Here is a 26,309-nt window from a genome sequence, read left to right as displayed (position 1 = left end):
CGTATTCTCATTTAAAAAAATCATCGATTACGTCATCACGCCCAGATGGATGACGTCACTAGTATACTATATATGCCACAATATCATAACTTAAAAATGAAAACCGACCTGTTTTGGGATTTTTCCCTAAAGTCATCGGTTTACGAAATAACGAATTTATTCCTTTCATTTGTACCATACTGCATACACATGTAACGGTGGAAAATAATGTCGCGCACGCTTGATTGGCAATTAAAAAACAAAGGGGTTTTTGATATTGTATTGCAAAAAACTCTTCGGGATTTCGTCAATCGATGTTTAATGAATATCTACCTACCTCGGCAACATTCATATTTTCAGTTTTTCACATAGTTTTTGAGGGTTAAAAATGGCCGATTTCGCAATTTTTCAATTTTTAATCGCTTATATGTCAAAAACTATCAACTTTAGAGAAAAGTCACTAAAGACTTTTTCTGTTTGTAATGATCCAAAAAACTAAAAAAAAATTGTTCCATGCAAAAAAAATAATTTTAGGAAAAAAACAAAAAAAAACGTTTAAAAAATTTTTGACCACCTTTTGGTCCTGGCAACATGCAAATTTGTTAAAAGGGGTCCTTTTTCAGTAAGATTGTGCAAAAAATCCGAATTAGAATATTTTTCCTAGCGGATGCGCAGTGGCTTTCTGGACTATGTAAGCTAGAAATATTTCAGAATTATTGATCTGGCATGTGGCACTATTTAAGGAAAAAACAAATCCGATACGAAGCTTTAAACACATAAATGGGGCATATATAAACCACGCCATATATTTTTCTTATGTCCAAACCAGGAAATATATCATTGGAGGGAAGCCAACATCTACTTTTCTAGGTTACGTCGTTCACACTGTCATAATAAGAGATATAAATGAACCGTATTATTTCCTTATTGCAGTATGGATTGTTGTGTACTGTATCTGAGTAGTTACTGCAAAAACGGCTCACTTTATGGTTTAAAATTTATAGCTTCTTATTGCGAAATAGAAGACATGAAATAAAATTTTATGTACCTAGATATATTTTACTGCGAGGCATAAATAATGGGATATAGAAAATTATGCTCATTTTCATAGTTGTTTTTTTCGTAGTCAGATTAACGGATTCTGTTATTTTTTTATCATTATTTTAGATTTTTCTTTAGTATTTACCAGTTGTGCAAAGATTTACCCAAACTTCTTTTTTGTACTTGTACCGGGTGGAAGAAAAGAAATGTTTTTCTTGTATTAAGTTTAACACACTTTGTAGGGAGAACGACGTACAAAAATGTGAGTATACATCGGACTCGTATTCTAGCCTTATAGACCAGGGCAGATCTGTAAAAATATTAGTACATTTGGACGTTGAGAGGTGACTCAAATTTTTTTGCAGAAATTGCTTGAAAATAATTCAAATAATAATATTTGAGTTATCCTCCCTCTCAAAAAGGTCCGGAACATTGTTTAAATAATCAAAATGTCAAAAAATGAAGGAAAAATTCGATTTTTTTCTTCGTTTTTTGATTATAACTTTAAAAGTATTCATTTCCGAGAAAAGTTGTACTGAGATAAAAGTTGCATAATTAAATTTACTACAATATAGAATTGGTTATAAATTTAAAAAATAGTCACCCTTGCTGCAAAATAGTAATAATTGCGAAAAAAAACTATACAAAAACAAGTATTCGCATTTTACGTTTTTTCAACCATTTATGCTACACTTAGGACCTTCATATTTCACTCAGAAAAACTTTATGATACACTAAAACAATACTGTAAATTTCATTAAGATCGGTTCAATAAATTTTGCAAAATAAATTTTGCAATCCAGCCTTCGCAAAAAAAATTCGTTTCTTCAAAATATTACAGGACTGAAAATATGGCAGATAACAAGTTGAATTTTTTTTGCTTATAGAAGTGTACTGTACCTTTTATTTGCAATTTGCAAAATTAAAATCGATTAACTGCCACGGCGTCAGGAATTTTTTTAAATAAACATGAATTATTGGTGCTACGCGCAGGACAGCGGATAGTTTGCACTGATTGGTCATTCCAATGACCTTTGATAATGATTGATACATTTTAATTTTTATTACATTTCGATGTAAATAAATAAATTTGTTTATTGCAAAATAAAAACGCATACTCTATCCTTTGAAATAACACTTTTATTAGCAAAAACTTTCTTTGTTCGTATATTTTAACTTAGAGAATAAAAGTTTATTATTTTTAAATATATGCAATTGTTTAAACAATATTTCGCAAACAATAATAAAATTAGTTTGATTTTTGTGGAATTAAAATATTAAAATACAACAAAATATAGAGTAAGAAAATAATATATTAGATAAAGATTAGAAGAAATTTTGGTGGAAATCAATTTCATGTGAATCGAACACCACTATCCTGCGCGTAGCACCAAAAATTAATGTTTATTTAAAAAATTTCCTGACGCCGTGGTAATCATTCGATTTTAATTTTGCAAATTGCAAATGAAAGGTACAGTACACTTCTATAAGCAAAAAAAAATTCAACTTGCTATCTGCTGTATTTTCAGTCCTGCAACATTTTTAAAAAATGAATTTTTTTTGCGAAAGCTGGATTGCAAAATTTATTTTGCAAAATCTATAAAACCGATCTTAATGAAATTTACAGTGTTGTTTTACGATATCATAAAGTTTTTCTGGGTAAAATATGAAGGTCCTAAGTGTAGCATAAATGGTTGAAAATCGTAAAATGCGAATACTTGTTTTGGTATGGTTTTTTTTTGCAATTATTGCTATTTTGCAACCAGGGTGACTAGTTTTTAAATTTTTAACCAATTCTATATTGTAGGAAATTTAATTACGCAACTTTTATGTTGGTAAAACTTTTCTCAAAAATGAACAGTTTTAAAGTTATAATCAAAAAACCAATAAAAAAATCGACTTTTTCCTTCATATTTTGACATTTTGATTATTTAAACAATGTTCCGGACCATTTTGAGTGGGAGGATAACTCACATATTATTATTTGAGTTATTTTCAAGCAATTTCTGCAAAAAAATTTGAGTCACCTCTCAACGTCCATCTCAAAACAGATGAGCCCTGGACTATTAAGCGGCCCATAAATTGCGTTCTTGCTCGACAGTTTTGTTCGACAAGCAAATCTGTTGAACAAATGTGTCTGAACAAAAATATTTATTGCATCATTTTTGCAAGCGTGCAAGAACGAAAGTTTTCAAACCCCACACTTACGTTTTGCGTCATTTTTGTTCGAACAGACCTGCTCGTCGCAACAACAATAACGCAATTTTTTGGCCGCTTTATGCTTTGTGAAAATTTTGTTTTTTGAATGTCCCTCATTTATTTAGAGAAAAAGAAAATATGTGGTTTTCTCTAACATGTATTTTAACTGAATCAAAACTAAATTAACAATAAAAAAATTACAGTTAACCAAACTTTAAAAACAGAAAGGCACATAACGTAAACAGTTCCTATCGATTGGTCGACCAGGTAAGCGGTATGCGCAGCGTAACATTAGAGAGACGAGATTGTTTAATTGAGGCTCTGTGATGTTTTGAGGTAGAATTTCCTTGAGAGTAAGAACGGATTTGGTGTTTACATGGAGTCTTATTAAATAGTGAAAGGTACATTACACATATTTTTTTTTCATTGAACACTCTGTTCTTTTCGCACTACATATAGGAAATAATTTCATCTTATTGGTATGATAAGACATGGCCTTCTCACGAGTCGCATGTCGTCAGTTAAAACACATATTAAAGAGTAAAACTGTCTAATTTATTCGCTATTAAAAATATCAGAGAAATTAAAAAAATTAAATATTCACGAAATATGAGACTACATCATAATATCAAAGTATTTGAACCACATTTGAACCTGTTTCTCCCTACTGGGTGTCTAAAACTTAACATAAGAAAAACATTTCTTTTCTTACGCCCGGTATAAGTACAAAAAAAGTTTGAGTAAACCTTTGCTAAACTGTGTGGATACTAAAAAAAAATCTCAAATAATAAAGAAATACGCGAAATCCGTTAATCTTCTCACAAAAAAATCAACTATGAAAATGAGCATAATTTTCTATATCCCTAACTTATGTATCGCAGTATTATATTGAGAGCATATTTGAGTAAATACTGTTTTGATGTTGTAACATAGTTACTAACGAGAAAGTTTGTCTTTTAGGATTAAACATGACATGATTATTAGTATGTATCCGATAGAGACTTCTAGCTAAAGTTGCTTTTATGAGTCACAGAAAGTATAAAAGTCTATAAGATATCGAGTTAAGCAAGTTGGAGTTAGCAAGTGAAACCCCCCAAGTAAAAAGAAAGGACGCGTTCAGAAATTCCAAAGATTTTATTAAAATATGCACATGGAAGACCATGTACAAAGCAGGAAAAAATTTTAATGCCGTACGTACATAAAATGGAGACTCTGAATATCGATGTAATCAGTGAAATGCAATGATTATGATGCCGGAAAATATCAAATAAACGAATACCAAATATGATTCCGGAAATACAGAAGGTCAACATAAGCATGGCGTCGTCAAAACAGACAAATCATACGAAGTAAAAGATGCTTTGTATTGGGATTAACCACATAAGAAATCAGATTGACTGTATTCTTATAAACAAAATGTTAAAAAATTAAATAACACCAGTAAAAGCCTACCCTGGTGCAGATATTAGAGAGTTATTAAGTAACCCTAGGAGAATACGGTAACGCTATTTTACTGTATACTCTACATGTTATTTATAACGTTACCGTATTCTCATAGAGTTACTTGATAACTCTCGATTAAGTCCGACCATAACCCACTTGTTAGTCAATTTGGCATAAAATTTAAAAAAGCTACAAACCTAATACTATATAATACAAGTAATTGAACGTCGTAAGTCCTAGGTTTTCACCCAAAATTACCGAACGTAAAACCGGAAGTTGATATTTGAACTCTTGATCATGTTTAACTTTGCGTCGATTGATATACGATTTCACCAATAATTTTCAGTCATTTTTACTAAACTTTCGGTCATAATTGTTTAAAGGGAAATGACTTCAAAACTGGAACTAAAGATTCAAGCTCGACTTTCCTATACGCTTCGACTGATATGTCACATGTACTATTTCTACGAGTACCTATAATGTGGCATTTCCGGTTAGAACTTTTTAACCGGAAATGACACAAAAACCAAAATTATACATTTGTTCTCATCTTGCTAAGAAACTTCGAATAATATATCGCTTATAATATTTCGGTGATTTTAAAACTGTACTTTTGGTCGTAACTTTAAAAACGGAAGTCCGAGGTCAAATTTCTCGTCTTTATATCTAAGATATTATAATGCCACCAAACAAGAAATACGCGAATATCGTTACATGTTTAGCGTTTATTTTTTTTCGGTATCATTACAAATGTTGACAATAGCCAGTCTATTGGTATATTAGTGTAGCCAGTGGTATTTGGCTACGAATTCCATCCTACTCCACAAATTTACTGGATATTTTCACATTAAGTAGGGAATCGCTCATGAAACAAAGAATACCATATATCCTATGGTGCTTTTAGCTTGGGCGTGGTTCCCACCAGTTTTCGGGGTGGAAAATTTTTTGCTCAAATTTATCACGGAAGTGGCTAAAGCCTGGTTGCACCAACAGATCATAGGCTTAAGTCGAGAATATCATAAGAATTAATGTAATATAATTACAATAAAACATCATAGGAATATCATAATACATATACTTGATAACAAGGTAAGAATCCGAAATTATGGTGCAACGTAAGTGATACTTTCGGTGGTCCTATTTATAAGCAGAGCTTAGCTAAGCTGGAGCTTAAGATCTATTGGTGCAACCAGGCATGAAGAACCTAATTCTAAGCAAAAATTGTTCTATAATTTTTTTTTGAAAGCTCAATGCTTTCTGAGTTATTTGTGGTTGAAAATTTGCTATTTTCATTGAAAAATGTGGTTTTCGAAGGGTTTGTTGTGAATACCTTAAAAACTTTGCATCTAACTAAAAAACTATATATAAAACAGTTTTGTACCTTATGAAAAAACAAAGAGATTGGTTTCTTCATAAATCCTTTAGTTTTAATACAAAAAGAGATATGGTAGGTGCATGCTCAAATCGGTGTATTCAACCGTTGATTGAGGTATATACCTTTAAAACGGCCACTGTTAAATGTCGTTTACGTTCAAACTAAACGAGGTATGGTGCAAAAAAATGATGACTAATGTATTATAAGGAAAAATGGGAAGTATATCTAAACCTATTATCCACCAGAATGTAAATGCATCATTGTCATTCTACAATACGAGTAAAGGGACAGCACCGGTACGGGCGCAATTTGACGCTTTTTTACATGTAAATCTCCATAAGAAATTTTAAGGTCCATTCTGGTCATTTTTGACGCTTTTTGTGGTGGAGGCGCGACTGCTCGTCAGATCGTGACGTATGAGTTGGAATCAAAGTCCATCTCAGACGTACCAGAGCCCGCCAAGATGGACGCCTTCCATCTGTCGCTTTTTATAATATACAGGGAGAAGTCAGAAAGCCAAACCTTCTTTTAGGCTGTCACAGGGATTCTTCTATTTGTTTGCGAAATCGGTGTTCACGATTCTTTTGATATGTCCAAACCATCCCTCTTTCATGAATTTATCAAAATACAAAGCAACGGTATTTTATCAAAACCAACATTCGTTTACATATACACGTTTTAAACACACACATTCTTCAAAATGAACCTGAACCATCCTTAGAGCATGGCCAAACCAGCTAACTCAACATAGCCCTCATCTGCTCTTTACATACACACGGAAAATTTAATATGGTCAAAGACCTCTTCGATAACCTTCAGACAACAATAACAGATATAGTGAGCTGCTCAATATGCGTATCATTTTTTTATGAAAATTACTGAATCCAGATGATATTGTGAGTTACATACTATATTTTATCTGCGGCAATTCGGGTTTTTAGGTTGGTATTGTACTTCAGGTCTCTAGTAAAAATGGAAATACATATTGTATTAGAAAAAATCGTTTAACAATTTAGCATAACACAAACAACTGTTTGATATGCCGATATGATGTATCTGTTGATATATAAAAGGCATTTAACATAGTGTAGTAAGCAGTATTATGTGTGAAGAAGTGACGTCAGAGGGGGTTCGAGCCGTAGAAGTAGCCTCTGGGTGTACAAGAAGTGTGAACAACTGACGTGGGGTAGCAAAGTAGCCTCTGGGAGGGTAGCAAAGATGGCGAGGTGGCGTTGGGGCTGTAGAAGTAGCCTCTGGTAAGTACAAGAAGTGTGAAGAAGTGACGTCAGAGGCGGCTGGAGCCGTAGCCTCTGGATGTACAAGAAGTGACGTGGGGGTAGCAGGGAGCTGTAGCGTGGGACGCGACCTTATTTGGTAGCAAAATATGATGGATTGGGGGACGCAGGGGATTTAGTTACGATGTATTCAAGCCAAAGTAAAACGAAAATTTCATAGTTGTGAGTTGTATACTATATTTTATCTACGACAATTGGGGGTATTATTATGCTTTTTAGGTTGGTATTGTACTTCAGGTCTCTGACAAGAAACGGAAATATATTGTATTAGAAAAAATCGTTTAACAATTTAGCATAACACAAACAACTGTTTGATATGCTGATATGATGTATATGATGATATAGAAAAGGCATTTATCATAGTGTAATAAGCAGTATTGTTAAAATAAAAAATACATACACAATATTTTATCTATGGCCATAAATTAATTTAGAGTGTATAGCTACATAGACTGTCGCAAAAAATGTTAGCAGGTCAGTTAAATGTAATTAATATGTGTAAACGTTAATAAAGTAATGTTAGTATCTAAGCGATGGAATTTATGTAAAGCGATCTATAAAAATTATTAAAAGAATGCCATGGAAGGAACATAACCAATTTGGTTCGAACATAAATTTATTAATAAAACAACAAAAATATGTTCTTAACAGTAGTCACAGACGTGAAGGTACGCTTATACGACTACCAGAAGAAGTGATGTTAGTATAGGATAAACAATTAGTATGAATTCTTTTACAGTCATTATGTAAGCATGCAATGAAAGGAACGTAACCAATTCGGTTCGAACATAAATTTGTTGAAACAACAAAAATATGTTCTTAACAGCAGTCACCAACGTGAAGGTACGGTTACATGACTACCAGGAGAGGTTATGTTAGTATAGGACAAACAGTTAGTATGAATGAATTCTTTACATTATATGATTATATAATTAATGATAACAATATATTTAACTTACTTACTGAGATCAGCTCATACTTGGTTTAGTAGACATCTTTTTATTGATCTGATGAACATCTTTTATTTATTCTTATGAATGTTAAAACATCGATACTTTGGTGTTAATTCATTCGTTACTATGTTCTGTAATATTCAAAATGAATTATTGAGGGTAAATTTATTCGATAACTCTAGGTTATCTAATCTTAAAACTAGGGATTTCTCCGACTCCTGTTTTGTTACAGGCTATCGAAGACCTAAAACTAAATCGGGTAAAGATGACCATTAAGTTATCGATTGTCTTAACTTGAAGGCTACATGAGCAACAGCTTTGGAATTAACCAGAACGGTTCATTAATTTGCTAATGGTCCATATCAGATATCTTTTTAGTGGTCATAACTAAACATCTTTTTTTAATGTGCTAATCTTAGTTATTATACTTAATTTAGACTAAGTTATTGGAAACTATGATCTGTTAGAATTATCATATGATATAAAAATGATGCATGATATGAATGAGTTAGATTAGGATTATAATAAAAAGGTCTGATTCAGATATATTTAACAATATTTTAGTTGTAATAAATGAATTAGGTTTTAAACAAATTACAATATTCAATCAACATCCATCATAAAGTCAATAAAATCATCATGGATAAATGTCAAAATAAGCTTATTGAAATCTTGCTTTGTGTAAATCTAATCGACATATATCTCAAGATCAATATACAACAAAAGGAATGATATTAATCGTTTTCCTAAACTATATACCTAATGTTTAGTCGAGCTAATCTATCTTACATACACCAGATTCACTAGCGTTTGAACTGATAAAGTATAGCATATTTATTCAACATCCATGGGTGCAGCATTTATAGAGTAATGTCCCCAGGCTAATGTATTGTAGGTGTCTGGAACTTTACACCTTTTGTCGTCGTTTGAGTTAAGGCCTATTTTATCTTGAACCATGGAGTATACATCATGATTAATAGATCTTATTAATTTTTGCTGAATCGACATAGATTGATATGAATCTAGACATTTAACGTAATCATCAAAAGTTATTTTATTTTGAACCACACACATTTTAACCCCCTTGGCTTTCTTTGTCACGCCTAAATTTCTGATTATCGCCCCAATTTCATCCTCATCATACTCATCATTATGTAGCATTTTTCGTTTCTTTGTAATGTCATTATCTGTAATTAGAACTTTTGTTGTATACAATTTAGATCTCAACCCTATGTAGTCAGTCATAATGCGACCATTATTCTCATCTTTCATCAAGCCTGGAATTTTTTTGTTAACCTGGGGAATCTTATATGGATTGTCTGCAGCGTAGTCAGATGTATCGAAATACTTGTGGCAGTCATATTTCATCGTCTCATATGGATCTTCTCCTCGTATCTCTACTATTACTGAATCAGTGTCCGTGTAGCAAGTCGTGAAGTTTTCTCCAAATCTATCGGCTAAATAACCATACTGAAAGTCATATATCGTGGTTTTAGCCAAATCCAAGATGCTCATTCCAACAAATATAGGTTTATTTAGCCAAATTTCATCTTTTCTCATCTCGATTGCCACTAAATTTTCATTGAAAATAGTTAAATTTTTAAACAATGGATCACTAATTCGTGCTTCTGCGCCATACCGACCCTCCCAGTTTGTCACAAGTTTAATGGATACTCTCTTGCGCACGTTCTCCATGGTCTTGCCGAAGACAGCGTTGTTCATTAACTTAAAAAGGTTTTTTTCAAACTCATTCTTAGCATTTTTTCGAAGTTCAGTATTAAGCTCTATGTACGACTTCAGCCAAGGGGATTGTTTGAATTTTAAAACTCGATGTATCCTCTTCAGTACTAAGCCATGAGTTAATGCTTGCTTAAGAGCTCGATAGTGTATTATATATTTTCTTTTGGGGTTTAAGGTGGCCATTAATTTAGTAAGTTCTCTTAGTCGTGAAGGTGGTTTCATAGTTTTCGGATTTAGAGATTCTGGACAGAACGGGATATCATTATGATGATTGTGGAGATGGTGGGGGTAATCTAAATCAACCTCGAGGAAGTACCCATCAGAAGCATCGTCAGGAACCGACAAGACATCGATGTTAGCATCAACCCACTCGAAACCACCATATGGAAGATATTGTGACATCGCCCAGCCGTATTGATTATTAACGTCGAAGTACATAAGGTATGAATCGGGTTTAGATAAATCGTAAGTGGGTATATACTTATTGTTAGCATGAACGCGACGTTTCGAGCAAACTTGACTAAGTCCTCCGCGGATTCCGCGCTCGACAAACAAATGCATATCTTGATCAGTTAAAAGTTCAAGTTCCTGCTTCGTATGTTTCAGCATAGCATCCCACGTGAAGCCAGGTAAAGTGTAATAATGAGCAGGGTCAAGATTATAAGTTTTAAGGCAACTAGAACGAAATTGTTCAAAGACATCTGCTAGAAGAAGAATGTCTGTCTTCATGTAGAGATCTACATAATCGCCAAGAGTGGAACAATTGAAGGATGACCAGACTTCTTGGGCTCTACGATAATGTCGACTAGGACATGGTTTATCCTCAAGGTTATTATAAAAAGACTCTATAGGCGGTAGACATGTTTCAATGAAGCGATCGAATGAATCAATATAATCATATGGCATGATTCCCTTTTTAGTAAGAAGATTGAACTGCTCCTCGGGAAGAGATGAAAATTGAGCATGAAGATTTGGATATTTGGGCAAATACGAAGAAAGTTTCTCAAGAGAAGAAGCCATGAATCGAAAACTATCGATGAAACGAAATTTAATTTGAGCATCATCAATGTGTTTAGTAAATGATATATATTTTTCCTTAGTGATAGGAAGAAGATCAATGGAGCCTTTCATGCGTGTAGCAATGCTGGAAACGACAAAATGCGCGTCATATCCGCTCAAATTATGGAAGACCACTGGAATGGTGTGGGTGTCTTGATAATTGATGTTACACCCTTCGTGAGCGGCCCCTCGATAATTGTTTTCCGGAATCATGTGATTATGGTCTCGGACTTTTTTATCTTTAATAGAAAAGCGTTGCTCACATATATGACAGTAAGTAGTAGCCTGAAACATTCGCTCATCATCTGTAGACATATGGATCGGATATGGACAAAGAAATACGGTGGAGGCATCCGCTGCAAGCTGATTCATTTCATCAGCAAACCATTCCATGCAATTTGAACCACGATAGGAGCGATAAAATGACATAGAATCATCATAGGAACATTTAAAGTAATACCCAACGGCAGCAGGTATATGCTTTTGAGGTTTTTTCGGATCATCGGTAGGTTTTAGAACGCTCTCCAAATCCGCATATACCATGAATGGGACATTTACTTTATTTTTAAAATTTTTAAACTTTACTATGCTGTTTCTCTTATCAGGCATATTGATACCAGTCTCATTTTGTTTTAAGCAGTCTATTGTATGTTTATCTAATGTTTCTTGTGAGCGGAAGTAATGCAGGCAACGGTCACAGAAATATTTTTTATGCTCTTCTTTACTTAACTGTTTAGAGAGGAGGCGTGATAAATTTTTAATCCACACATAGTGGTAACTAATGGGGCCTTCTGCATCGTCATATTTATCTTGGATTATAAGCAGGTTTACATGTTTAGTTTGTCTACTTTTTGTAAGGTACGTTGGGAGGATCTTAAAATGTTTATTTTTTTTTAGGTAATATACGTTTATCGAAATATTGTTTTTCTTTTCAAAGTTAGGAATTTGTTTTATAGTCATTGGAAACTGAATGCTTTTTAAATTCAATACTTTTGAATAGTGTGGATATTTGGATACTCTTTGAGCATCTCTGTTAGCAGGATACAAAGCACTAACTACAGCCCATGCAAAGCATGCCTCATCATCATTTTTGACATTTACGCATGCTTCTTTTCTCATAATCTGTGGAGGAAGTTCAACGAATGAGGATCCGAGCTGTGGGGTAAACTTGTTGATGTTGACCCCCAGGTTAACAACAGCTTTTAGTGCCCAGCCACTATCACGCTCTTGGAATTCCTCCAATTTTGCTGTGATAGGTTCCATTACTTTCTCTTCAAACCATTCATCAAGATTTGTGTCTCGATATATGGCTGAGTTTGAAGTAGTAAAATATTTTGTATCGTTAAGCACTTTTTCTCCCTGAACGATTTCAAACTCTCCTCCGAATGTCGTGTTAACTTTCACTGCAGCGTCATTTTTTAGGGCATTTTGGATTCTCCGTTTAAATATGGCCTTACAATCGCTTAGAAAGCTGCCAGGATCCTTGTGTTTTAGGTTTGAGATGACTCCAGTCCGAATTCTTGAGTTGAATGCTGATAAAGAGTCATCCCAATGTACCCTATGCTTTGCAGTCTCCTTTGTAGGAATCAGTCCCGCTCCCTTCTTTTGTTCGGCCTTCAGTTGCTTTCTCAACGTTTTCACGTGCCTCATCTGGGCTTCGAGGTGCTGCTTCTCTCCCATCGTCTTAGCATATCTCAGCGAATCTCTTATTTTTTTAGATGCCTTATTACATTCAATCAGCCCTTTCTTAACATTATCTTCCTGATAATTATTTCTGATTAAGCCTAAGATGGATGTTATAAATTTAATCATTGCAATAATTGTCATTTTGAAATTATTAAAATTAAAAAATTATTTTCAAAAAATTAACAATTTAGAACTAAAACTCGAAAATATTTATAAAATTAAGATTTTCAAAAAATCTGAATAAGAAATTCAAAAATTTTCAAAGATATTAAAAATTTTCAAAATTCAAAAAATTTAAAAATTATTAAAAATCGAAATTTAACCTCACCAGTACACACGTCTAAACGCTAGGAATATCTGAAACAGAATAAATAAAATACCTTAGCAGTGTATAAGGCACACATTGGTCGTACGGAAAACTGAATGGTATTATGTTATGCCCAAAAAGCCCCTGCAAAGTGTAGATTTGTGCTTGTTTTCTCATAAGAAACAATGTAAAAGTGCTGAATTTAACATATTTGTCGAACTTTGTTACATTTTTCCCTTCACGTACAATAAGTATAAATAGCAAATTTTAGATGACGACATTTCAAACATCTTGATTACCCCACCACTTTCATCACTAACACACTCGATAATTCTAAATAATATCCACAAGCATCATTCATCAACTAGAAAAATGTTTAACAACTTGGCAAACCACAAATAACTATTTGATATGTTGATATGCTGTATATATCAACATAGAAAAGGCATTTAACGTAATGTAATAAGCAGTATTGTTGAAATAAAAAAATACAGTTACTACATTTTATCTACGACCATAAATTAATTTAGAACAATGTACCACATAACACAGCGCCGCATAGATAGGAAAGTGTAATGTACAATGTATAATATATAAAATATGTGTGAGAAAACATAACTCTAGGAATGCAAAGAGTTCAGTAGTGAAAATACAAAATGCATGGAATGCAAAACAGTAGTTCAGATAGCAGCCGTCAGAGAAAATGACACTATGACAGTCTTCCTCTCTCCGTCTATCACTTCTTGCAATATATAGGCTGTAGTCAAATAAAAAATAGACATGACGTTGCGTTAAAAGACACTATGATGTATCATCGTTCTTCCTCTTTCCTTCTGTCACTTCAATCGTCTTCTGTGTCAAATCATCTACCACATGTCAATGCTTCTTCGATTCACCTGTAATGTTTTGTTTCACGTCATTTTCTTTCATTTTAAATGATAGATGTCCTTCTTCGCCTACGTCTAGCCAGGGATATGTTATGTGATGGTTTGCAACCAATAAAATACGATTAAGAAAAATCCTAAATTAGAGTAATATACTATATTATATGACATTTGATGTCGAACGAACCAGTTCTTAATGTACATTCGTCGTTGATGTTGTTGTACACGTAAGCAAAATCATCATGTATAGTAATATGGTAGAAAGCGAATCAGATAAAGTGTACGACGCTGAAGTCGATCCAGTACTGAGAAAATATGAAGCATGGGGCAGTTCAGAACGTTATTATTTACTTTATACAAAATGCAATATGGCATACATAGAAGTAGGTACTGGTTTAAGTCCTGCACGGTCGTTTATGCCAGTTATATATCTGATACCACATATCTGATAAATCATTTGGAAAACTAGATAAAATATCATTTGATTCATGTGAATGGGTTGAACTTATGGATATTGTTCAAAACAAAATTGTCAATATATTTTTCCAAGAACCACTGAATCCCAGAAAATACGAAGAAAATGATCCAATAGAATACCAGTGTGAACAGTTTACCACAATTTGCCAATTTGAACGTGAAAATACAAAGTTTATTTCCCTTATAAAATATGGTGTGTACATTGAGTTGGTTCAAGACCAAGTTAAAGAACTTATGTCTATTCACAAAAGTATTATCCTGCAAAGAGTGAGACTTTTAAGTGAACTTAATTTTGATGCTTACTACTATAAAATTGTGAATGTAACAAAAACAACACCATGTTCCTCTTCTGTAGATTTGTTGGAGTTAGTGCAAATTATAATTTCTTGCAATTTTAGTATGTTAAGTACTGCTTTAGCAGAGTTTGTATATTACTATAGAGATAAAATATTGTTTGATTTACATCAATAAATGTCTTTTATAAATAATGATAGTTTTATATAGGAAATAACCTACGACCACATGTTAAAACATGTTACCTAAAATAGTTTAATAGTATAACATTCGGTTTAATACGTCGGTTATATGTATAATTAATATCGCTTACTCCAGGTGATCATTCACGGTAAAATCGAAGAAAAACGTTGGGTTGGAAGAAAACAATTGTCCTGGCTGTGTAATATTAGACTATGGACAGGTCGAAAGGTTGAGGAATTGTTTCATACAGCTACCGACCGAGAAATATTTCACCAGCTGGATAATACGATAGCCAACGAAAACAAGCACGGCACACAGAGGAAGATGCTTCTACGTAATATGTTAATTGATCTTCAATTTGTATGATATATATACGCCTACGGTTTAGAATACTGAGATACTCTTCCACTCCTGTGAAATGTATAGACGGTCTGTGATAGAATGAATAAAGTAAAATCAGTATCAGTCAATCATTCAACGAAGTAAGATGGAAAATATTGAGTTGTTTAGAGGTCCGAACGCAGTCAGAAAAATTAAAGAGTTAAATTTGGATGATGTAATTATCGATCAGTGGGTGACAAACATAAAAGTTACCTGCTACATCTTATATGTCTGCGGAGAACCAGCTTCGTTTGTTCTGTTATCAAAACGTGATTTTGACCCCCTCGGACAACACGATGTACCAAGAGTATTAGATTACATATATACACTACCTAACCATCGGAGAAGAGGATATGCAGCTAAACTTATACATCACATAAAGAAAAATAATGAATTTACGACATTCAGCTCCAACGAAGCATCTGAACGTTTATTTTTTAAATGTGAATGTATTAATCACGGAATAATGAATTATACTGTAATGTTTAGATATCCATAATAAAGCATAATAAATAGTACATTATTTTGTTATCGTATTTAGGTTACCAGGTAAGAAAACGTACCATGAAGCGGTCTATGTAGGAATTAACACTAAGAGATAGAATCCCAAAGGTAAATATAAGAGATGGTGTCGAAAGTATAATACATATGAAACGGTACCGGGATGGACACTTAGACTGAATGATGATATATCAACTAAAAGCGTAATATAACGGTGTCTTAGGTTTGATACAATAAGAGAAAGAAGTAGATAGCACACAATGGGTTGATGATATCAAGATAATAACCATAAAATGAATTCGCTCAGCAAAGGATCGAAAACTGGAAACGAATGGACCGTTGATTGGGAAACGTTTTTACGTCTGCTATACGTTAGATCACGTCTGCTAAACGTCCAATATGCGTTAGATCACGTCTGATATGCGTTATATCACGTCTGCTATACGTCTTATATGCGTTAGATCGCGTTGAAACTATGTTTTAAGTATATTACTAAAGCGCAGTTTTCAGACGTCAGCATGTGTCAGACATGCGTAAGAGTGCGTCAGAGATGCTTACGATCTTAGCAAAAAACGTTAGATCACGTTATCGATATGTTTGATCAACATCTACTACGTTTATATAGATCCGCATCAATTTTTCAAATCATTTTGTGTTGACAGTTGGTTGATTAACATGTAACTATAGATGAAGAATATGACTATGTGTTTGGACCAGAGTATGTAGGCGATAGAAAATGAAAGTTAGGTGAATAACTGTAATATATGAGAACGATTATATATTTGTAGGTGAAGAAAAGTTTACAGCAACTGAAGGTCTTTAGGATATTGTGATGATTTTATAAGTTTCTTCAGTTATTTTATAAGAATCCTAAAAACTTTATACCGCAAGATCGTCAAATGTACAAACGATTACTGCAAATAACTTATGTAAACAGGGATATATGTGGAAAGTTGAGACACCAAGCTTCACCCGAAAAATATTGAAACATTATTAGACCGCTGTTTTAAATAAGAGTTAGCATAATAGCCCAATCAGGGAACGCAAAATTTTACGAAAACCTCCAAAAAAATAAAGGAAGGACAAAAATTTGGGAATAGGTAGTTGAAATTGCCTATTATTATATAAAAAAGTTTACAATTCTACATCCCCTCCATTTTACAAAAATTAGAAAATACGGGTTGAAAAGTGAAAAAATATACGTTCAAAATAGGCCTGGAATTGGATCAAATGACTAATTCTAAGCAACTTTTGTTCTATAGAGTTTTTGCACTAAGTCAATATTTTCGAGTTATTTGTGAGTGAATATGTTCATTTTTAACAAAAAAAAAACATGTTTTTGGATGGTTTTTCGCAGATAACTCAAAAAGTAAGTACTCTAGTGAAAAAATATTCTTAGAGAGACAATATAGCTTATAAAAAATTAAAAAAATGGTGTACGCGTGAGGTCTCAGGCCCAGTAGAATCAGAGTTGTAGCCAATGAAAATTAGGTTATTCTTCGTCAAATTCCAAATCGAATATTTTAATGTGAAATAACCAAAGAACAGAGCACTTTTCAGGGAAAATTCATTATAACTTTTTTTAAAGTGCTTAAAAAAAGGTTTATTTTTGTTTAAAAAAAAACTTCTAAAATTAAAAATAGGTGAGTTACGCTCAAAATATTGTTGGTCCCTTTTATTTTTTGGTACAAAAACCGCGAAAATCATCCCCTAATTAGCTTCCCAAATAAAATTAATCGTCATCACTTCACAAGTTACTTTACTTATAGATTATTTATATTATCTATAAGTTTTATTGGTTCAAAATGCTCATTTTTTAAAAAATTTTTTGTTATAAATCATTTTTTTAATTTTGAAAAAAATGGAATTGTTCATGCAATTAACTTAAAAATTATTATAAATACCAAAAATATTAAAGAGTAATAAAATGTACGTTTTGGTTTTCTGAATATTTTTTGTTTTTTTTTTGTTTTCTTGTTAGACAAAAATTTACACAGTAGGATGTGATCACAGAATGGTTTGCGCTAGAATAGAAATTGACATCGGTAAAGAGAGAAATAAACTAATAAGAAAGAAACAAATAAAAGCACATAAACGAGATAAATAAAGTATAATACCATAGCATAGTAGAAGCTTATAGAAAATGTTGTATAGGTAACAAAAGGTAACAAAAGAGAGATGAGAATCACTGCTAACACTAAACTTAAGCTGGAAGAGAGGAGAGAAATGCTAAAAGATGGGAATATAGACTTGCAAATTATATTATGTTCTTGTAATATGCTTAAAAAACCAAGCCATACTAGCTAAATGCAATAATCCTATAACGCTCCTCATACATAAGAAAGGAGATCAAACAGACCTCGAAGATTATAGATCAATCACTCTTCTAAACCACCTGTATAAATAGATTGCTCGAATAATCACTGCCAGAATTGAGAACAAATTAGAAACATGACAACCAAGAGAACAGGCTGGTTTCCGCCCTGTGCATGCTACAAATGACCATCTAACTTGTCTATACGCTCTAATAAAAAAACTATAGAGTACAACCAGCCGCTCGTTCTAGTATTTGTTGACTAGCGAGATGGTAAAATGGTGATAAAACTGGTCAAGGCATAATTTTCAATAGAAAAGAAAGAAGATAAAGAAAAATCATGCACAAAAAAACAGTGAAATTTGTTCGCTCTCCTGAAAATTTGCAGATTTTGACTAATAAGGTTTCAGTATTTAACCATTAATATACGAATGCCTCAACAGCAATAAATCTCCACACCCAAACTCAAAAACATAAAACTAAAAAATAGAGTTAGACAAGGAGAAAACATGTCACCAAAACTATTCAATGCCGTAATGCAGCATGCATTCCAGATGTTAGAATGGAAAAACAGAGGTTTTAATGTTGATGGCGAAAGGCTGAACCACCTACGATTTGCAGATGACGTAGTTGTAATAACCGACGACTTAAAAGAAGCCACCGCAATGCTTCAAGAACTACAATGAGTTTTCCTAAAAGAGAGACTGGAAATAAACTTTGGAAAAACTAAAATGATGTCAAATTTAGTACGCAGCGGATCACTGAAACTAGAAAACTGATATATCGAAACAGTCGACAATACCATGAACCATGAAATACAAATAGGTAGAGACAAACCAATATGCGAATTATCTAGAAGAATAGCTTTACGATGGGTAGCGTATGCAGGCCCGCCGAGAGGGCGGTACAGCCGGTACATGTTACCGGGGCCTGGCGATGTAAGGGGCCCGGCATCGACCAGACCAAAGACGTAATATTTCCATATAATCAGACATTCATAGTCTTCCATTGTTGAACAATCTAAATTAGTTGTCAGCATTTATGGAATAAATCCAGAATGTACATCAAATAAATGAAAACGACACAAGAAGCCTGCGAGATTTTTTGATGATTTGCTTGGGTCTAGTATAGTGACTGCTAATTTTGAGTCCGGCGCAATAGTTGGCTGTAAAATATTTGACATTGTCATTGATTGTATACCAAGAAATTTTACCAGAAGATTTAATGCAACAATGAAATTTATTCGCTATTTAAGATTTTATGGACATTCCTAGATGAAAATGATGACAATATTAAGAAAACATTGAGCGAGTTTTATAAAGAAGACACCAGTGAAGAATAATTGATAGATAAAATTTTTCATTTGAGAGCGATATAAAAGGATATTGGTGAATTTTAAATTTCTCCAATAGATTTACATAATAAAATTGAACATCTCAAATTTTATTCATTATTTCCTAGGCGTCGACGTCGTTATTGCGTTAAAAGAATATTTTGCACCTTACCCGTGACAGTCGCAGAAGCAAAAATATGCTTGTGTTATCTTTCTCACATAAAAAATGCTATGAGATTAACAATGAAACAGGATCGGTTAACTGGCCTAGCGACTTTTGTATTGAGAATGATTTGGTAATTTTTTCGAAAATGATAGACATCTTTGCCAATTATGTAGAAAACTCAGAAAGCACCTGCATTAGATATAAATATTTTCACAATTATAAAAATAATCAAAACTTAATAAAATTTATATTTGAAACATTTCTTATTATTAAGTATTGAAAATTTTATTTCTATAAAAATTAAACAAAAATTGTTTTCGCTCTTCACTTCTTTTCAGTGGCCCGCTCTTCACTTCTTACCGGGGCCCGCTCATTCCTCTCGGCGGCCCTGAGCGTATGGTAAACTAAGAGACGTGTTCAAGGAAAACATCCCAATAAGGCTAAAAAGAAAAGCATTTAACCAGTATGAACTTCCGGTGCTCACTTCGGGAGCTGAAACACAGACATAGACTAAAGCATCAATAAGAAAATTACGAGTACCACAACGAAAAATGTAGAGATCCAAGCTTTGTCTAACTTTGAGAGGTAGAATACAAAAAATAATAAGATATAACGAAGAACTGGAGTGGAAGACATCATAAAATGCATTATGAAGTTAAAGTGGAAAATGTGGAAATAGTCAGGACACGTCACAGGACAGAGAGACAACAGATGGACAAAGATTTTTGAGTGGCACCAAGGGCAGACAAAGCGCAAAGCCCACCTACAAAGAATGGCTCTATTCTTGCTAAACTGGATTGCCGCTGCGCAGGACAGAGAAGGGTGGAGACATCTTGAGGGGGCCTATGGCCGACAGTGGACAAATTTGGTTGATTGTTGATGATAATGATGATGATAAAGTTAATTAGTATTTTATTTCAACTGTTCTTAGTTTTAAATTTATCTCTCGTTGCTAAGAATATAAAATTAACTTGTTCTTCGAAATGTCGCATTCTAAAAAAAGACTCTTCTAAACTATGTCTCTCCGAGACATTTAGCGTTTTCAATCACACTTGATATGTACGAGAACGAATAGAAATACAAAACTGTAAGAAAATAAAAAAAGGGTATATAGTATACTAGTGGATTAAGCATCCACATTCTTGTTTGTTCGTGGCGACATGTGGAGGAAATGGTCAATGATTATATACTGTCAATAAGGAAAAGAGATATTCTGAGAAAGAAGATATTCAAAGAGAACATGGACTGGTCCAAAATAAGTAAAGCAAAATATGTACACCTTGTTGGTAGAAATGTAATGGGATAAAGTTTTACCGAAAGGGGTTGACTACAGAATGATCTACATGAAAATTACATAATATATAGGTAGCTGGAATATGAAAAATATAACTAGCAATATTCTAACAAGTACAGATAATAACACATTAAAAATGATTAATATATAAATGGAAAATGCATGATATATCTAAACAATTTATTTTGAGATAACACGACACAGAATTTTAAACAGATTATACCTTACAAATATTATGCCTTATATTAAAATTAGTAATAAAAAATATGCAATACAGAAAAAGGACAGGAAGACGACAGACCTCTAGAATATTTAAAACCTCTTTATAAATATTAATTTTTCACTTCTCCCCGTATACGCAATTTACTGTAAGGGTCATAATATACCTATAGGTGTATTATGTATAGATGTGTATTTTTGTTGCGGTATTGTTTAATAAACTTCGATGTGTGTCTTATACCGACCAGTAGACATAGTGGACGTTTCAGCGTCGAACAGTGGAACACCATGTCAAGCAGTGGACGGCGATTAAGCCTAACAATGGAAGCAGTTAAGGTGAAAAAACATGGGCACTCTTTAGAATTCTAAACAGGACAACCTATACACTAATTCGGAAATCATTAACCGAACGTCTTCCGTGTATTACATAAAAGAAAGATAATATAAGAATAATCAAAATAAGGCGAAAAAAACATAGACACTCTTTAGACATCTAAACAGGACAACCTATACACTATTTCGGAAATCATCAACCAAACGTCTTCCGTGTATTGCATAAAAGAATGATAATTTGATAAAATCATAACTTAAGAATGTATACAAGAATACCAACACATACTATGCTGCTGTGTTTATTCTACAGCTTGTAATAGAAGGTAAACGTGGACCGGGGCGTAAGCGGCACTCATAATTTAAAAATATACACAAGAATACCGATAAATACTCTGGTACTGTGTAGGTTGCAACAGTAAAAATATAAAAGATAACAAAATATTAACATGATAAAAAGCAGAACCTGTAAAGTCATGTTATGGGATGCATACGTATGAACGTGGACCAGGACGCAAAATACACTCATAACTTAATAATATACACACACACAAGAAGACTAGAAACGAAAAAAATTACTAGAATTGAAAGAAGAATACCGACAAACACAAACGGAAAATACTTCTGAACAAAAATAACAAATTAAATAAAAAAATGTATACCTACTTACTTTTTAGTTGTATTGTCCACACTCACAAAATACCTCGTTTTCTTTGTGTTGGTTATCTGACTGTTCTAAACTGTAAGCCATAGCTATACCCGATTTATATTTAAATAGTAGAGCAATCTGGTGACGTACCTAATGCACGCGGGTAATTATTTGTTTTACAGTTTTCATGTCCTAACATGTCGTTGGGGAATTTACCGAAGTTTTATCTACATGCATGAGACCATAAACTATTTGCGATTTCCTAATGCGTTTCCTGTGAATTATCTACTAAAATTGTAATTAAGACAATCGATAACTTAATGGCCTTATTTCCTCGATTTAGTTTTAAGTCTTCGATAGTCTGTCACAAAAGAGGAGACGGAAAATCAATAATTTTAAGATTAGATAACCTAAAGTTATCGAACAAATTTACCCTCAATAATTCATTTTGAATACATATTAATGAATGAATTAACACCAAAGTATCGATGTTTTAACATTTATAAGAATAAATAAAAGATATTCATCAGATCAATAAAAAATGTACTAAATCAAGTTAAATAATGAGCTGATCTCAGTGAGTTGAATATATTGTTATCATTAAATATATTATTATATAATGCAAAATAATTCATTCATACTCACTTTTTGTCCTATACTAACATAACCTCTCCTGGTAGTCGTATAATCGTACCTTCACGTTGGTGACTGTTGTTAAGAAAATATTTTTGTAGTTTCAACAAATTTATGTTCGAACCGAATTGGTTATGTTACTTCCATTGCATGCTTTTAATCATTTTTATACATCGCTTAACATATTTTCACCAACTTATTATCATTATTTTATTAACGTTTACAGATACTTATTACACTTAACCATTACGTACTATTTAACTGTCCTGCTAACATTTCTTCCGACAGTCTATGTAGCTATATACTCTAAATTAATTTATGGCCATAGATAAAATATTGTGTATATGTATTTTTTATTTTAACAATACTGCTTATTACACTATGATAAATGCCTTTTCTATATCATCATATACATCATATCAGCATATCAAACAGTTGTTTGTGTTATGCTAAATTGTTAAACGATTTTTTCTAATACAATATATTTCCGTTTCTTGTCAGAGACCTGAAGTACAATACCAACCTAAAAAGCATAATAATACCCCCAATTGTCGTAGATAAAATATAGTATACAACTCACAACTATGAAATTTTCGTTTTACTTTGGCTTGAATACATCGTAACTAAATCCCCTGCGTCCCCCAATCCATCATATTTTGCTACCAAATAAGGTCGCGTCCCACGCTACAGCTCCCTGCTACCCCCACGTCACTTCTTGTACATCCAGAGGCTACGGCTCCAGCCGCCTCTGACGTCACTTCTTCACACTTCTTGTACTTACCAGAGGCTACTTCTACAGCCCCAACGCCACCTCGCCATCTTTGCTACCCTCCCAGAGGCTACTTTGCTACCCCACGTCAGTTGTTCACACTTCTTGTACACCCAGAGGCTACTTCTACGGCTCGAACCCCCTCTGACGTCACTTCTTCACACATAATACTGCTTACTACACTATGTTAAATGCCTTTTATATATCAACAGATACATCATATCGGCATATCAAACAGTTGTTTGTGTTATGCTAAATTGTTAAACGATTTTTTCTAATACAATATGTATTTCCATTTTTACTAGAGACCTGAAGTACAATACCAACCTAAAAACCCGAATTGCCGCAGATAAAATATAGTATGTAACTCACAATATCATCTGGATTCAGTAATTTTCATAAAAAAATGATACGCATATTGAGCAGCTCACTATATCTGTTATTGTTGTCTGAAGGTTATCGAAGAGGTCTTTGACCATATTAAATTTTCCGTGTGTATGTAAAGAGCAGATGAGGGCTATGTTGAGTTAGCTGGTTTGGCCATGCTCTAAGGATGGTTCAGGTTCATTTTGAAGAATGTGTGTGTTTAAAACGTGTATATGTAAACGAATGTTGGTTTTGATAAAATACCGTTGCTTTGTATTTTGATAAATTCATGAAAGAGGGATGGTTTGGACATATCAAAAGAATCGTGAACACCGATTTCGCAAACAAATAGAAGAATCCCTGTGACAGCCTAAAAGAAGAATTGGTTTGGCTTTCTGACTTCTCCCTGTATATTATAAAAAGCGACAGATGGAAGGCGTCCATCTTGGCGGGCTCTGGTACGTCTGAGATGGACTTTGATTCCAACTCATACGTCACGATCTGACGAGCAGTCGCGCCTCCACCACAAAAAGCGTCAAAAATGACCAGAATGGACCTTAAAATTTCTTATGGAGATTTACATGTAAAAAAGCGTCAAATTGCGCCCGTACCGGTGCTGTCCCTTTACTAATACGTTTTATTATTGTTAAAGTTTAAGTGTTATTGTTTAATTTGTGTATAAAATGAATGTTTTTTGAAAAAAAAAATAAGATCAAATTATAGAGAGCATTTTTAAATGTCTTAAAATTCTTTTTTTCTTCATGTAACTCGCAAATGATAACAGATACGAAAAAGGATACAGTACAAAAATGTAGGGTTTTTTAGATAAAAATTTTGTTTTTCTTTCATTGCAGAATCTCTTAGCATTTTTTCATTTATTATCATTCTTTTTTTTAGTTAAATAGATAAAAGAAAGATTTTAAAAAAAATTTAAAATGCGCTCTATAATTTGACTATATTTTGATCGTATTTTTTTTCAAAAACCAGGCATTTTAAACCCGTCCAACTTCTTGAACTTAGAAATAATACTATAATAAAAGGTATTGTAGAAGTAAAACGTTACATTTAAATCTGGTGGATGAGGGCTGTATTTTATCTCCACTACTACTCAATATTTTTACTCTGAATGGGTATTTAAGAAAGCTTTAGACGGTTGTGCGAAGGGAGTATTAATAAATGGTAAATGGTTGAATAACATTAGATATGCAGATGACACGATAGTTTTTGCCGATAATCTGAATGATTTACAGATATTAAGAAATCGTATAACAGAAGTCAGCAACAGATACGGACTAGCTCTAAACATAAAGAATACCAAATTTATGACAATTAGTAAAAAACCAATACTAAACGCTCAACTTACAACCAACGAACAGAATATCGAAAGAGTTGAGCAATATACATATCTGGGCACGAATTTAAATAGCCAATGGGACCACTCAACAGAAATTAAACAGCGAATAATAAAAGCGACAGCAGCATATGTTAGAATGAGACCCATTTTCAACAGTCGAGACATATCATTAAAAACAAAATACCGTCTGTTGAAATGCTACATATTCACAGTTCTACTCTACGGAATGGAAGCGTGGACACTAACTGTTGCATCTATGAATCGGCTCGAAGCTTTAGAAATGTGGTGTTATAGGCGCATTTTACGTATATCCTGGGTTGACCGAATTACCAATGTGAAAGTACTGCGTAGAATGTGGAAAGAGTGTGAAATTCTCATAATCATTAAAACAAAAAAAAATAGAATATCTAGGACATGTAATGAGAAATCAAGAACGTTACGGCCTTCTCGAACTGATTCTCCACGGGAAGGTAAATGGTAAAAGAGGACCGGGAAGAAGACGCATTTCCTGGCTTCAAAATTTACGAAAGTGGTATAACACGACTACCACTGATCTGTTCCGCGCTGCGGTAAACAAAGTCAAGATAGCCATGATGATCGCCAACAGCCAGAACGGATATGCACTTTAAGAAGAAGAAGAGGATGAGGGGTTAAAAATACATAAATCAATTATCAATTTTTTTGCACCATATCTCACTTAGTTTGAATGTAATCGACATTTAATAATGCTCGTTTTAAAGATATTTTCAAGCACTACAAAAGATGTTGATACCCTTAAGATCGACTACTTCTCTGTTATTTCAAATTGAACACACCTATTTCGGCATGCACCAAAAAAATCTCTTTTCACCTACCATATCTCTTTTTGTATTATAACTAGAAGATTTATGAAGAAACGAATCTCTTTGGTTTTTATCGTCTATATTTTCCTACTTTGGCAGTGGAGTCTTCAATTATTATAGTAATGCCTTATTTTTAAGATGACTCATTACTCTCTATATGATCATACAATTTCTCTGCTATCTTCAATACTGCTGGCTGTGGACGCATAAACTTGTACCGGATTAATATCCACTGACTTAAAA

At 33.2% G+C, this 26,309-nt stretch overlaps 2 protein-coding genes across 3 annotated transcripts in view; both read right to left on the bottom strand.

Annotated features, from left to right (window-relative positions):
* The window catches only part of LOC114336035 (peripheral plasma membrane protein CASK), a 610,838-nt gene that overhangs the window by 434,006 nt on the left and 150,523 nt on the right, over positions 1-26,309 (bottom strand). The gene's annotated exons all lie outside the window — the stretch shown is intronic.
* Positions 9,120-12,764, bottom strand: LOC126880708 (uncharacterized). The gene has a single exon (XM_050644749.1). It carries the CDS (start codon positions 12,762-12,764, stop codon positions 9,120-9,122), a length of 3,645 nt encoding a protein of 1,214 aa, XP_050500706.1.

Source organism: Diabrotica virgifera, chromosome 2 (assembly GCF_917563875.1).
Source record: "Diabrotica virgifera virgifera chromosome 2, PGI_DIABVI_V3a".
NCBI lineage: Eukaryota > Metazoa > Arthropoda > Insecta > Coleoptera > Chrysomelidae > Diabrotica > Diabrotica virgifera.
This window is presented reverse-complemented; position numbering and strand designations above follow the sequence as displayed.

Bases quoted from the DNA above. Each gene is read 5' to 3' on its own strand.
- LOC126880708 (XM_050644749.1), bottom strand. From the start codon at position 12,764: ATGGGAGAGAAGCAGCACCTCGAAGCCCAGATGAGGCACGTGAAAACG.